The sequence below is a fragment of the Alligator sinensis genome, unplaced genomic scaffold (genome assembly GCF_000455745.1).
Source record: "Alligator sinensis unplaced genomic scaffold, ASM45574v1 scaffold709_1, whole genome shotgun sequence".
Lineage (NCBI taxonomy): Eukaryota > Metazoa > Chordata > Crocodylia > Alligatoridae > Alligator > Alligator sinensis.
Genome location: NW_005842208.1, coordinates 1,221,163 through 1,237,613, shown reverse-complemented (window position 1 = coordinate 1,237,613; position 16,451 = coordinate 1,221,163). Strand labels below are relative to the sequence as shown.

The window sequence follows — 16,451 nt, the reverse complement described above, 5'->3', positions numbered from 1 at the left end:
TGATGATGTCAGGTTTTATATTTTGGAATATAACTATATCACTATACTGAGAGGGGCCGAGTTAACAAAACGTTAACTGATTCTGGGGCATCTTAAAATCTTGTTTGTTCCCCCGCCCATCAGGAAAACTGTAATGACTATTGGCATATAAAGGATTGCTTGTTTAGTGGTTAGCATAAGGTCATCTGTATAAAAGTATTTGCTGGCAAAGGCAGAAGAACAGAAGCTGAAGAGGCTACGTGTGCTTTTTAATGGATGATTAAATCTGGGAAGGTTGATCTCCTTTCATGCTGAGGATGTTGTGTGCTGCAGTCACGCCTCTCACTGCCAGCCCGCACTAGGATGATAATCAGTCACTATGAAAACTCATTAGCTCCACAGCAATGAGTCCTCCACTGCTCAAGCTTGGTGCTGTGCTTAGTACCATGGCAATGATCTCTAACTGGATGTCCCAAACTCTCCCATCTCTGGTAGGACTAAATACCACCAAACTAACCACTTCAGATACTCTAGTAAGTAGCTCTGATGTGTTGCAAGCGATCTTAATTATGAACTGATATTTATGCTACTACAAAGCCTGTGGTTTAAGTTGCCTCTTTGTAAATTTATTTTTAAGCTACTAATCTTCATATTGTCACTTAATGCATGCTGTTCTCCAGACATAAACTAAACATTTGTGAGAATGCTGTGGACTTACTATGAAAAAGGAAGATATTAAAATAGGATGATTAAGTATTTAAGAACAAAGGACTCTGTTTTGTGGGGGGAATTGTTAAAACATTTTAAAGAAATGCTTGCTTCTTTTGCCTAGAGTCTTTTCATAGATTCATTGCTTCAGAAAATATGTAGAGTTGTCATAAAGAGTAAGAAATTAAACTGCAGGATTCCTTTCACTTTTCTTTCTAATGTAGCATTATTATCTGTATCAGTTTATCACCATAATATGCAATAGACATTCTTCTCATTTTTCTTAACTTGCAATGCTATCATGTAAGTGAATATGTTTTAAACATAAAATGACATAGGTACTTTTTAGCTTGGCAATGAGACTTTATTCAGCCACACTGGGAAATAATGTAGATAATAAATACCAGGTAATTAGTTAAATTCTTTCATTACTTAAGTTTGATGTTCAGATATCAGGGAATTTTAAAGCAACATATAGCAATCTGCTAATGTCAAACTAAAAAAAAAAAGTGCTATTAACTGTTCCTGGATACTTTGATGGTCAGTCTAAAAATTTGATGAATAATTCAATTGGACAGTTGAACTCTGGGACTTTAGAATGGTATTTGTAAAAGACCAAATGAAGTTGAAACAGAATGTGCTATACTAAATACTTAGGAAATAAATATCCTCACTGTGTAATTGAAATGTGATGTATAAGTAGAATAGCTTACTATTCTGAAGGCTGAACATCTCAATTCTAAATATTAATTCACTAATCAATAAATATTTAGTTTACTACATATGCATGGGAAAAATTATCACACAAAAAGCTTTTAAAATCATTACTTATGAAGTTATTGTTTTATTATGCTAGAATACTTAATTGCTGGTTTGATTCAGTAACAGAGGGGAGAAAGATGGAATCATTATTTGTTCTAACAGTAATATTAATCATAACACTGGCTATTGAATGGCTCTCTAGTTCCTACTGCGATTCACAAGTGATGTGGGGTTCTTGTTAATTTAACACCAAGTGTAACCTTGCGAGTAGCAAAGGGACATGGACATACATAGTATAGGTGTGTTCGTGTGTGTATACACACATACACACACACATACACATACACATACACATATATACATATATACACACACACACACTATTTCTACAGGGTCAGACTGAATAGTTTAAATGGAGCGTCTCCCTTTGCCTGAAAGGAGTCTACTGATTTATACCCACTGAGAATCTGGCTTATAGTGTTTATGACTTTAAAATGGAGAAAACAACATCTTTAATCTGCGTGAACATGGATATTTTACATTTTAGTGAGGCATGGAGTAACTGGAGCATCAGTGAAGTCGGGACATAGGACATAAGCCTTATATCTTAAGTTGAGCAGACTTCTAAAATTTGGATAGTGAAAAATCCTACCATATTCAATACAGCATTATTTCTTGAAATAAAGAGAGTTTCCCCTGTTTCAAACTCCTTTCAATGAAGGTTGCTTATTTCTATGGTGTGTAATTTCAGTGCTAATCTTTGATATTTGACCAACATATCTTCCAAGATATGCCAAAGTGCATTCATAAGAAAACTTAAACTTTCTTGTATAAAAATCTCTAATTGTCCTTTTTCAGTACACATTCATTGAAAAGTACACATATTGTACATGAAGGAATGGAACAATAATATCCTTTACTAAACTGCTACTTTTGACCTGACCTGGAAGAGACAGTTAAAAGAGCGGGGAGAGGGAATAGAAACACTTTCTCTTTTGTCATAACTCTGTTGAAGTCAGTGTAGTTGCTCCAGAAGAGAATTTGACTGTACTTACCTAGTCATATGAAGTCTGTTTTTCAGTTAAAAGCATGTAACTGTCCTGTCAGTGGTGACAGTATAGCCAACTATAATATTTTTATTAAAGTATCTGAATGTGCAGAGGGAAAAAAAACTTCTCGGCATGGAGTACAGAAATTCTGTAGCAGGCTATCTTCCAAGTGTATGTTAAGTATTTGTCTTTTCATGGGGTTTCTTCTGTTTCCCTAAGATTTTTAAGAATTAGGACAATGTACTATTGTTCCTTCCCTCCTACGCTTAGTTATTTCTTTTCTTGTCTGCTTACTAAGGCCTGTCAGCAGCAAGTCTGTTTGGAGGATGAAGTCAGCAGCTTTCATATGGTTTGATGCCTTCTAGCGCCTTCCCTGGGAGGCCGAGCAGCTTCTTCTTGAGGTTGGGATTAAATGTCAAAGTAGAAGATATGACAGAAAAATTTAAGTGGCATGAAGATGTGTTTTATACACGCACATATTTGCATATTTCCTTCTATGCCCACCCTCATGACTGCTCGATCCATCCTAAGAAGTAAAGGAAACCTCATGGTATGAAAAGACAGAAAGGCAGAATACAACAAAAGACTAAATTAACCCAATTAAATTAAAGCCTAAATTAAACTGGGTAATATTTTATCACTCATTTAAATGCGCAGTCAATGACAATCTAGTTTTCCTGTGGCTGAGGGTTTCTTATTGAATGAGTATACACATAAAAGTTAGAATAGCTATTTAAAAAATGTAGTGCCCATTTCTTCTATGACTGATCAAGTTTCCCTACGTCTAACAACATATTGTAAGACAATTCAGTGTGGGTACCCAATAAACATGCTTCTTATCAGAAAATGTGTGTGAAATATTTAATATAATCAGAACATATAAATATAATTTGGATAATGCAGTCTACACTGCAGCTGTCCAACTTCTAAGTAACCACGGGCTGTAAGCCCAGTGGGCCACACTAGCAGAGGCATGCCAGGGTAAGCCCTGGGTATCCTAGGCCACATACTGTATGAATAATCCCCTGCTCTATTGCAGAGATATTCCACCTACACCCTCCCAACCACTGCACTGCATGTCCCCATGGAAGCTCCCTCCCTCTCTACCCGAGTTGTGCACCACTTACTCATACAGTCTCAGCCGCACCCTCTGCTCCCCACACTGTCCCAACAGGCAGTGGGGAAGCCCAGAGACTCCAACTGCTGTTGTAACTGGATTGATGCAGAAGCAGCAGCTGAGGAATATGCAGGGGGCCACAACTCAACTCCTCACAGGCCACATGGAGCCCACAGGCCACTAGTTGGACAGCCCTGGTCTAAACAATACAGTTCTGATAATAGATTGGGCCTGAGCCTAGTTTTTATTTATTTTATATTGATGCTACCCTATTCATATACTGGAACTTCTCCTCATTTATGCCAGTGACAAATGATGCTAAGGCCCAAAGTTTGCAGTGCATCTAAAAATTAAGAATAACCATGCATATGTACTTGTGTTGCCAACCTTATACAAGCCATTGCTGGGTTTTGCAGATCTTCCTTAGACTTGGACTTAAAATCAGCCTCAGTTCTGCTACCTGGCATTGCTGTCTGGGTACAAGGACTACACAACTTCGATAAAATCATATAAGTTACCCGCCTGAATTTAGTTTACAGTGTAAGGGTTGGCTGCTTCAACAAGCTTGAATTGTTCCATCTTACAACTTTACTAGCTATTCAAAACCAATTTAAACTTTTCCTGCAGCTGTAATTTTGTTTAGGTTTTATTCTTCTCCCTTGCAGTTAAACTAGACTTCCTGGACCCTAAAAAAATAAAGGCTAGAAGAACATCATAAACTTGGCATAATTTAGCACTGAACCTTAAATATGCCTCTCTAGCAAACCCTAAGGCAAGTTCAGCTGTCCTCCATTTACAGTCATCTAAATTATGGGCTTTTATTTTCTTTGCAAAACAGGAATATTCCAGTTTTGATCTTTCAATTAACTCTACAGTAAAAGAGGTCCCTTTTATCTTCAGTGACTCCTGCAGGAAATTCTTTGTAAGAAATAAAGCCCCATCTCTTTTCTTGTATTAAGCTGACATGCTGGGAAGAATCACCTGCTTTTCTTCTAGCCTCAGCATAGACAATTACTGTATCCATTCTGTATTGATACACTGTGCACTTATATACACTGTGCTGAAAAACAAGATTAGTCTAATTAATGACAGTAATTAGGATTTGAGTTTTGCAGTAAAGATGCCAGCATTGCATGTACTGCATGTAAAAAGAATAATTCCTAACATCAGCTATTCCAAATAGTCAATACTCCTAATATTGATTCATAGTATTCCTAATATTGACTAGTCATCTCTAAATCCAGAATTTAATAAAATTATTTCTATTACATGTTAGAGTTCATTTTATCTCCTACAACTCTTCCGTCATCCTCTTTCTCTCTCAGCTTCACTTGATACATTTTTAAACATCTTTTAAAATGGATGTTGACTCACTTTTTTGTTTTTTGACTTATAGTTAGAAGGATAAATAGATAGTGCTTTTGGATATAGGCCACTATTGCAAGCAAACATAAGATAAGGAGAATTTCTTAGTTTTTCCATGATTGCTGAAAATATAATGTGCTAAGGATTTCCAGTACCTTTAACAGTCTTAATAAATTTGCTTCCTCTTATTTAAACTGGACCTTTTATTTTACTTCCCTGAGGCAATTTATATTTTTTCCTTTGGTTCATGTAACTATACAACTGGAAGACTGTTTTCTGTATGCAGTGCCTTTTAAGAGTAAAATGGGTCCCTGCTAACCTGTTTTCAGATGCACTGGCTATAAGTTAGTTCCACATGGCTGTGTTTACAATCTGAGTCATATATGCTTTACTCTCTCTTTGGGGCTGTATATGTATATTTTTTTCTTCCTGTCTTTGTTTACTTTAGTCTAAAGTAGAAACTACCCATACTAAAAGGATATACTGTATTTATTTGAACACAAAATGAGGTTTTTCCCACTTATAATTCCATACAAACATCATTAAATACACTATCATCAAACCCCTGCCAAAAGCAGTTTAACTGTTCAATAATGGAAACCAGCTATGAAGGTGAGTAAATACAACCAATGTAAAGCATGATTATAAAACACAGTACATATTAGGTAAACAAAATAACAAGAACCTACCACAAGGATAAATCAGCGCAACCCACCTGAGAAAAATATAGGGTAGAGCCCATTGCACTAAGTCCCCCTCAGCACCCACTCTTTTTAAAGTCATAGTGAGCCACTACATTGCATATATTTTGACTTCTTCACTCCCACAGCTGAGCTGTGGTTTTCTGTCGCATTTCCAGTGGTTCCTGATTCTTCACCAGCCTTAAATGTCTGGCAAACATCACCACATGGGGTCCCAAACAGTTCACCCAGAATCCCTCTATTGACCCCTTTCTCAGCCTGTTGCATATGATCAGTGTGCCCCACCCACCACAAGATTGCCCTGTGCCTCATACACATAAATTTTTGGAGGATCCCAGGACCCATGACAAGAACACCCAGTGCCAGTTATGAGTGGGAGTCTAATTAGCACATAGATTCTTTGTGGAGGGTATCTGGAGTGCACATACATACTGAAAAGTGCTGAGCTGTAGGGTCACTATGTCATAACATGCTGTGGATTCTGCTGGGGCCTAGCTCAGTGAACTATGTGGTAAATCATGAGTGTTTTGCCTTTGGGCTGATATCATGCATAGTTTGTATTATTTATATAACTAAATGCTAAAGTACTGCTTAAAAGTGTGTTGTATGGAGTGCCTGTGCTAAAACTGACCATATCTTGGGTAAATTAAATCTATGGGTACTTATAGCAATATGCAAATTGCTATAGGGAGGTTTTTTCCAGAGTCAGTGGGTGCGTCTACCTGTGTTATTAGCACACAGCAATAACCTCTGGTGCATATTGTGCCAGAGTTTATTGCTCCCTGGCATACCATTTGAACGTGTGCCTGGGACTGCACCATGTTGAGGCAGGTTAGAGCAGCACCAGCTGGCAGGAGGTCTGGGGTGGGTATCAGCCTGCCAGCCCGGGGCTGCTCCAACTCATTTCAATGTGCTGTGGAGGGGCTAGCTGGGGCACAAGGGTGCTCCAGTGTGGGGCTAACCAGCAAGCAACCCCCTCATTGAAGCACCCTTGTTTGTATACATCAGCACATATCTGTGCAGTGCTGCAGAGTAAAAACCTCCACAGCAAGATTATACTTGTATTTACTTCTGCTGTGGAGTTTATTAGTTTCCTGAAGCCTGGTAGTGGACATGTGGACACAAGACATTTACTTGCATAGCTAATTAGTCTACTGCTCAGTAAATGTCCCATGTAGATGCACCCAGTGTTTTCAAGTTTGCCCCTCACTTCCACTTGCAGGAGGAGAGTAGGGTATGACAGTAAGGAGGGAGGGGTAGGGGATGCAGGAGCCAGAAGTTGGGGCTGGGGACCAGAGTGCAAGGGGACTACCGGATCCCCCAGATTTATTTTCCCTGGTATATCAGTCAGAAGGGAACAAATTAAAGGCAAACCTCCAATAATTAGATTCTATACATGGAAAAATTATAACTAATTTATAAATTTTCCATATATAGAATCTAATTAATGGGGGGGCTGTCGTATCTTCAGCAAATATGGTATTTGTTCTCTATTAATACCCAAAGAATGCAATCAATGAACATGTGCTGTGGAAAACTGTTCTTGTCCAGATTGAATATGACACTTGTAATTATATAGCTTTGTCAGGCATTTCCAAAGAACTGTTAACAAGGTATTATACATGATAGAAAATTGTAAATGTGCAAAATTGCCAATTATCAGTTAAGAGAACAATAAATCATAACTAAATGACACCTGATTTTGAGCATGTACATCATGTAAGTGAACAAGCATATTTTCCTAGATTAATTTAAAATTAAATTCCAAAACATATTCATGAATATCAATTTTTCCATGCTTATTAACTGTATTATTATATTATATTGTTATAGACTCAAATTAGCCCTAAAGAAGGGTGGCAAGTGTATAGTTCAGCCCAAGATCCTGATGGCCGATGTATTTGTACTGTTGTTGCACCAGAACAAAACCTGTGTTCCAGAGATGCCAAAAGCAGGCAACTTAGACAACTGCTAGAGAAGGTAAGTCTCCCAAATGTAGTCCTCCTTTTTTTTCTACTAAAGGGAATAATTTCCTTTCCCTCTGTAAAATAACAAGTGATACTTTTTTCAATAGTAATCTAACAAAAGTTATTTCTCTATATCCCTTCCCATTTTTCCACCCTTAATCACACTTCATCTCTTTCTTTACAGTATAGCTCTGCTCATCTGTGTCATTGATCTGGCAGCTTAATGCTGCATATTCTCTTTTGTATTTCACCCCCTGAATTCTAACTTTCACAAAAGCTCACATGTCAGTATCAAGATACTTTTTCTTCATAAAAGTAGTTGCAAATCCCAGTCCAAATCTGCTAGAAGCGCAGATTCAGACTAGGTCCCCTGTCCAAATCATAGGAAGCTTATTCCCTTGAAACTCATTAACAGATTGTAACATATCAATACAAACATTATATCATCTGCAAACTAATTTCCTTAAAATATGAATTATTCCAAATAGTTGCCACTTGTTCATATGCTAGTTCCTTAAATACAATAAATTATTGCATCCTGTTCAATATTATCTTTCTGCCAAACTACCAGAGTCTTACACTCTGGGTGCGTCTACATGTGCCCTTATGGCGCCATTGTTACAGCGCCATCATTTAGTACTTCCTTGTGGAAGTACTAAATTATGGTGCAGTAACAGCCCATACTGTGCTATGCTGGCAGTGCACAGTTATTTTTAGCCACTACATTACTGTAGCAATGCGCTATAGTGAGGGAGCCATGACTGACGCGTGCCCCCGGTGGCTGTGGGGGTACAGTGGCAGTGGGAGTGTGGTGGCAGCAGCGGAAGTGCAGCAGCGGTAAGTGGTGAGCTCCCACAGATGCCGCCAGCAGTATTGGTGGCAGGGGGAGAGGGGCGGTGAACGGCACCTTTTTGTAGGGGGTGCAACACTATGCACAGCGGGTGTACGTGCACCTGCATGCACCCCCTACACATCACCAGTGGAGGGAGCGCATTGTTATGGCAACATAGCTGTGGCATCAGAGTTTCTATCTGCCAATGCTACGTGACTGTAGCTCGTTGCTATGGCAGTGTAGCGTCTTGTGTAGACATGCCCACTATGTTTATTCACAGATGCATGTACGGTTAAATTAATCAAAGGTTAGATGGGTTATATTCATGGACAGATCTAGGATTTTGAAAGAGGGGTGCAAACGATGTGTTACATCATCACATACAACACATTTTTATCCAGCTAAAAACAAAGTAGTAGCTTTACAAATATACTGGAGGTCTAGGGCTCTATTATTCAGTTTAAGATCAAAGCAAAAACAAATATAATTTTATTGGAAGGTATATTAATTTTCTATGCCATATATTATGTACAAAAACACAAAATTAGGCAAAATAATTTTAAACTGTTGTATCTTTAGTCCTGCTGTCATTAGAATTAAATCTGCATCTCTCTCAAATCCATAAAACATGAATCTATTTTTCTTGAGCATGTTGCCAGTGAAATGCTTCATTGAAAGTTATTTCCACACCTGAGTTGGTTTTCCTGAATTAATGTTTCCACACCTGATTTAATGTTTTTCACTAGAGCTAAAAACAGTCTGCAGGGCTGTGAAATAGGAGCTACATTAGCAAGGGCAACTAACAGACAACAGAATTGCAAAAGAATACCCTGATTAGTGAAGCATCAACCCATTAAAAAAAGATAGAGGATCATTAACTCCTGTGGAAAGAAGAGTTTAGAAGGAATCAGGTAGATCATAAGCCATGAAGTCAAATGACTGCCTCATTGCTGCCTGAATAGAAATGTTGCTGCCACTGCAAAGGAAGTTGGTTTTAAAATTTGGTGGAGCAGGAATCAAAGGCAGGGTGCAAATGCACCACTGCATGCACCCTGGATCTATCCCTGATTATATTATAATAGAAGGTACCAAAAGAAGAATGTACTGCATTTGAAAGCTTGTCTAAATCTATCCCCACAATGCAGGTGATCCAATAAATAACATCACTCACAAAAATCCTTGTCTTACACATATTTCCTAGACTGTCATCACAGGTGCAACTACATTACTCCATATAAGGAAATTATATTCAAAGGTGTTACTGTACACTTGAGTGCCCAGTGCAGTGCAAGTGGTGGCAACCAGGCCAGCACACAACTACTGCTATTTACGTGTGCCTTTTCCCCCCCTCACCTCCCCCCCTCCCCACAACCAGAGTCAGTGGCTGGGGCTGCTGCCCTGGTTGTACCCATTCATTGTAGTACTACACAATTACCCCTTATGTTTATCTTGCATAGGACATTATGAAAAAATCCTCTAGTTATCAAAACACAAACTATTATTTTGCATCCCCAGTAGCAGTAACCATCTTTTGGCTTATTATATAACTAGGAACCTACCTAAATTGTGGTTTCATGGATTTCCTGGAAAACATGAAAACCAGAGTTGCCTGCAAAATACATGAAACAAAACAACTTAATAAAAATAAGTTTTTATTAAGTCTTCCCCTCCTGGGTGGGCCTCACAGCCTGCCTGGGAGGGGAAGGTACTGGCTGGCAGTACACCATGAGCAGGGCAGCAGACAAGATGGTGCCTGCCCCTCCTTACTCCTCTGAATCCTCTCTGCCAATCAGTGTTCTGGGGGTGGGGCTAAATCAAGAACAGCCAGCAATCAAGATGCTGGTTACCCCCTCATTCTTCCTCTTCCCTGATGGCTCTCCACCAATCAGTGCTGAGAGGTGGGGTCTCCCCGCCAATCAGCGCTGAGGGCCAGGGCCACCATGAAATGTCCGTGAAATATGCCCACAAGTTAAGTGAGTCCCTATATATAACCACTGGTGGAGAATATGTTTAAACAACGAGGGCAGAGAATAACACAAAATTTAGGACTAAAAACATATTTGTCAACACACACTTTTCAATACTTTATTTCCAAAACATTTATGGATGGTAACATCACAGAAATACAAATATGGAACCAGATCTTGCACAGGCAAAGCTTATTACTGAGTTCAGTGAGAGCTGCTGCAAGCATAGAGTTCAAGGCCACAGCATGAAATACTGTTGAAATTTGTAGAGTCTTAGCACAATTCCCTGCCCTCTTCTCCCCCCTTTTTTAATTTAGATTTGTCTCAGATTGGATTTACAGGGCATGTCCAGATAAACATACATGATGTGTGGTTTTCAGTGCCTTAAAGCTTTAAGGTGACGCAAACTGCACATGGCATACATGCACCCATTTGCCACTAATTTGCAGCATGGTGCTAAAATGTGACACCTGGAGATCCCAACAGAAAGGGAGCCTGGCTGACCAGAACCAAGATCTGGGTGCTGGCCAGGCTCCAAGCAGCTGGTTTGGGTCCACTGCTGTCCCAGGAGGCCCTCAGGACCACAGGTAAAGCTGCTATCCTTCCCTATCCCACCTGGGTTAATTTGCTACACACCAGAGTGCATGTGCAGGGGCATGCCCTGAGGCAAAAAGCAGCAGCACAAATATGTGTTGCTACTATTTGTTCCACAGGAAATGTGTGCCCCTGCACATGTGTGGTTGTCTGGATGCACCCAGAGGAGCCTAGAGAGGAACCTTTCCATTTCAATCTTGGAGTCACTTTGGCCTTATAGCAAATAGCAGCCAGTAGGCAATTTTATTAGCCAAGGATCACTGGAAAGCAAAAATGGTGTTTGTGTCACCCTCCTTTTCCCCAGCTAAGCAGATGGTCTCCCTCTTTAGGCAAGGCTTAGTGGGTGGTAGAGCCAGTTATGTTGGGGTTGTACCAAAATAGTGTTCCTTTAACCTGGGGAAAATCTGAACTTTCAACTTACTTCATACCACAGAAGCAACATAGGTGAAACAAAATGTTTGGATCTGAAGTAATAAATATGTAGGGAATGAACACTGAACTTAAAATAAGTCTTAATTTGTACATGCATGCACATGTATATATCAGGTCCCTAAATTGAACCAAGTTAAAACAGGACTCTTAATTTTCCAAAAAACAGATAAGACCTGATTTTTATCTCACTTGTAAGAGATTAAATTCCAAATAATCCTACCACTAAAGTCACTATCTGGCACTATTTGAACGCTAAGTGAGATCAAAATCAGTCCAATTATCTTCCAGCAAAGTTCAGACTATCAATATATAACTGCAAGCATTCTGAACAGTTGCCCCCTTTCCCCATTCCTAGAAGCCACATGGCACTTTATGACTAGGTATAAGAGGAGTGTAGGACATTACAGTGGTAGAAAGGTCAACGCTCTTGCTACTCATATAGGGGGTTCCTCTAAGATGCATAGAAAATATGGAGATAAAGGAATATAGAGAGTGTCTGTTGCTGTCAATACTGCATCTATCTTGCTGATAAAATATTTGGAAATGTCATTCTCCAGAGCTTTCACTGTGGCATGTTTCCCAGGTATTTAAATATTCATGACAAAGGTTTTAATCTCTCTCTCTCTTTCTCTCTCTCTCTTTGAAGTCCATACCATGACCTCTTTCACAACTAACCCTTTGATCTGACACACAAAAAAACCTAAATTATCAATCTTCACAAAGTATTTGCTTTTAACTAATGTCTTGGCAAATATCATCACATCCCTACTTTAGTGTACCCATATGTTGTAGTTTGTAGTAATTTCTGATTAATGTAGCTTCTGGCAAAAGGAAATCTTCCAAATTTTCTCACAGCTCTCATGGGGTTTACTTGCTTAATTTCAGTAATTAGAAATCTAGAAGAGGAAAAAATATGAATTTATTCCATTAATAGTATCTTCTAAAATGTTAATGACTAGATTATTGACAGAAAATCTATACTTCTTTTAAAAATATTTTCAACTGGACATTACATTAGGTCATTTCAGGTTGTATAATAACCATAAAGTATTATAGAACCGTTGTTAATATAATGGGCCATTAATTAAAAATTGTGGATAAGAGCTCAAAGTTTATATATACTTGTCAGCACAGTCTTGCCCTTCATTCATTAGAATGGATAGTCAATATTAATTCTACTTGAGCAAGAACTGAACCACTAATGTTTTCTAGTCATACATGTTTTTTTTCTGTATTGATCAACTGAGTTAAAATAAACTTTGGCCATTAATTTACTGAACATACAAAATCCATGAGAACAATCAGAACAAAATGTCCTATTTTAGTGTTCTGTTTCAGTTTTATAACTAGTAAAGATGCTGGTTTTTTCCCTGAATATTTTTTCACTGACAAACATGAGTACATACTTAAAAGATTCATAAAGCTTATAAAGACTCAAGCTACCCTTGCCTTAAAAAGGGAAGTGGGCAAGTTGTATCTAGAGTTCTTTTGTCCTAATTATTCTTTATTAATTGCTTGAATCTTCATTTTTGTCAATGTCTGTTTCTATATCTGGTACTGTATTTGAATAAAGTTATTTATTTTATTTCTGCTTATAAAACCATAAACAAGCCCTCATCCTATGGTATGCACACCCTTTGTATAACTGAATTTTACAGTAAAATCTCAAATGTTATGGGTTGTGTTGCATCCTTCTAAATACACACAATTCAAATAATTCCCTCTACAATAAATAAAAAAAACTTCTCCAACTCTCAACTCTCAACTAATTCCATTCAAAATACTTGAGGCAAGAGCTATCCCAGGTATCATATCTTGATGGATAATAGATGTAGCAGCTACTGTAAAGAAGATAACTCCAGTGACTAAAATCCCTTTATGAAAGATACAATGACAACAGCCCCTCTTTTTACTGAAGAGAGTTTTAGTTGTTGAGCCATCTTACACAATATGGTATTAAAGCTTGCATTCCAGGTAGAATGGTAGAGGCACTTAGAGCCAGATATGATTTCACCTTTTGGACATCTCATTGGAATCTAATTCTATTCTATGCAGCTCAGCTCATGAAAATCCATTAATCCAGTCACACTTTAATAACACATCATCATCTTCAATATAAGGGAAAGTCATCAAAAAAATCAGTGAAGAGGAGAAAGGACTCACCCATCTTTTGCACCCATGTTTTTCAGAGACATGAACGTAATAGATGAAATAGAATCTTGCCCTTAGGGCATTATGGGACTGAGCCTGCTGAAGCCTGATCAATTTAGCAAAACATTAACTATATGCTCAGTTATAAGTCTATAATTAAAGTGGGAGAGCTCAAATACAAAGCTAAGGACGTGTCAAAATCAGAATGTATCATTACTTTATCTGTTTTGTTTTGGCATCTCTTGGCTGGTCTGCACTATACTTGTGCCAAGTCACGGACAGCCACAATGAAGTACACCCAGCCTGGTCCCTCTTGCTCTGTGAGAGCCCAAACCCGGATATTACACAATGCACTTCAGAGGAGCACTGAACACATGCCTAAAGCTGTGTTCTTGGGCTCTGAGTCCCAGGTATACTTACTACTCAGTGGATGCATCTATACATGCACAGTTACCGTGCAGTATTCTAAATTACTGCTCAGTAGCCATAAATTACTGCACAGTACAGGCATGTATCGACACATGCATGCCCATACCGTACAGTAATTATGGTGACTTATACCAACCTGTGTGTAAATTTGATACCTGTATGATGCAGGTGTCAAATTTACACCCGATTAGTTACTGTGCAGTAACACACATGTAGACACCTTACTGTGCAATAACACTGTGTGTATGGACTGATTTGGCACTAACTTTTGTGCACTAATGCCCTCTACTACCTGCATGTGTAGAAGCTGGCCTATTTCTGTTTACTGAGTACTAAGTTTAATGTGATGTAAATGCATGTGTAGATGCACCCAGAGTCCTTTGAAGGTGCCTACCTGGCCTAATGGCTGCTGTTTGTTATGCATGAAGTAGAGGCAAGTGACCAAGTGGCCATAGCAGTGCTCCAGGGTTCAACAAAGTGGCAGAATAGATGTTCCCTAAGAACTGCAGTCATGGATCAGGTCACAGTTATGCTAGGAGCTGTACAAATTCAGAATAAAAATGTAATTCTAGTCCCCAAAAGCTTGCTACCTAAAAAATATAACAGTAATGATGCTGATTTTTTCAATCTACATTAGATATAGGAAATATTTCTCAAGAATCTTTGGTAATTCTGAATGAAGTATTTATAGTGGGTGCATCTACATGTGCAATTAATGCGATGCAATAAACTCCGGAGCACCATGAGCTTCAGTGAACTGCTCCTGGGGGCAGCATCTACACATGTACGTGGGACAGCAGCACTTTGAGCTGGGGCAGAGCTGGCCCGGGTTGGCAGCAGGCTCAGAGAGTCAGCCCCAGGCTCCAGGCGGCAGTGTCAGGCATGGCACAAGAGTGCCAAACATGTGGAGCTGTGTAACTAAGCAGAAGCCAGGAGTCTGGCCCCTGCCCAGTCACTGTCTACATGTGTGTTTCAGTACAGTTTATTACTCTTCTGTAGGATAGTACTGTCTCCAACAGTACTACTGTGCCCTAACACTGGAGCATGTGTAGACTGTGATGCTTTACTGTGAGCTAATTAGTCAACTCCACAATAAAGCAGATGTGTAGATGTGGCCAATGAAGAGAAAAATTCTAACAGTGGTGCTAAAGCAGTCTTTTGTAAAATGTTATTTAAAAAAAAAGTTTTTATGCACACCAGTAATTGATAGGGTTCCCAAAGTGTCCTAGCCTACTTCTTTTAAAGCCAATAGGAATTTTGCCACTGAAGAAGAATCAGGACCAAGCCTGAAGATTGGGCTTTTATTCCCACTCACAGAAAACAGTGATCTGTTCCTTCTTAAAATGTAAGTATCAGCCTTTATTCTGATACCATGATGTTTTGCAAAGTATTGACATTTAAATTAGTGCATCACGAGAATGTAAAATACAGGGCTTTGCAAAACTCTTTTTATGATTATTGAAACCTGAAGTGCCACAGTTCTTTAAAGGAGACCCTGTCTCTCTCTCGCATTAATTTCAGCCATTTAACTCCACTGACTTCACTGGAATTCTCCTGATTTATTTTGGTGTACAAGATGAGAACTATATCTGCTCTCTTAGATATGAGATCTGAATAATGTGAGATGCTAAATAATTACTTCCAACAGCCATGGCAGATGCATAGCCCTTGATAGATAAACCTTTGAAAGACTGCCTAACATACTTTAACTTCTGTCTAAATGGCAATTAATACTTTATTTGCCAACTATAACTTCAAGTCTTCCATAGACGTAAATAAAGTCAAATTTTAAGATCTTTAACTCACATTCGTACCCTGTTCCTTCAGACCCTCTGTAAACAGTTTTATGTAGAGCAATGGCTGAGAATTAAAACTTAAATCAGATCCTCAATAACAGTCATACATTATATTTCCCTGAGCTATTGAATGCTTATGTCTTTTTGTTCAGGAATATTAAGTCCCAAACCTCCTTTATGATTCCCTGCCCTAGGACATTTCTTCCCCCTGCTGAATATTCAGAGTATTCAACAGCTTTCTTTAGGGTATGTATAATGTCTTTTGGAAACATTTCTTTCTTATTTTTACTGAAACAATACCACTGATTTCTGTGGGGTTACCCAAGTGTGACTGCCAGAATGTGGCCTGTTTTCCATATGGTTATACAGTTATGAATTCAAAGCTCCAGTGGTATAAAATAGCTAATAATCGAAGCACTGACTGAAGCATGACATTTTACCTTTTGACATTTACCTACAGATATATTGAAAAAGAGTGCATTTAGAGAGTGTTCTTCTTTTAACAGGTTCAGAATATGTCCCAGTCTATTGAAGTTTTAAATTTGCGGACTCAAAGGGATTTCCAGTACGTTTTAAAAATGGAAACACAAATGAAAGGGCTG

General features: G+C 38.6%; 1 protein-coding gene across 1 annotated transcript in view; it reads left to right on the top strand.

The window, feature by feature from the left end:
* Positions 1-383: 383 nt before the first annotated feature.
* The window catches only part of OLFM3 (olfactomedin 3), a 45,835-nt gene continuing 29,767 nt past the window's right edge, over positions 384-16,451 (top strand). Inside the window, 3 exon segments of the mRNA XM_006026773.1 lie at positions 384-512; positions 7,515-7,661; positions 16,356-16,450. Of these exon segments, the coding sequence (XP_006026835.1) occupies positions 384-512; positions 7,515-7,661; positions 16,356-16,450 (371 nt within the window).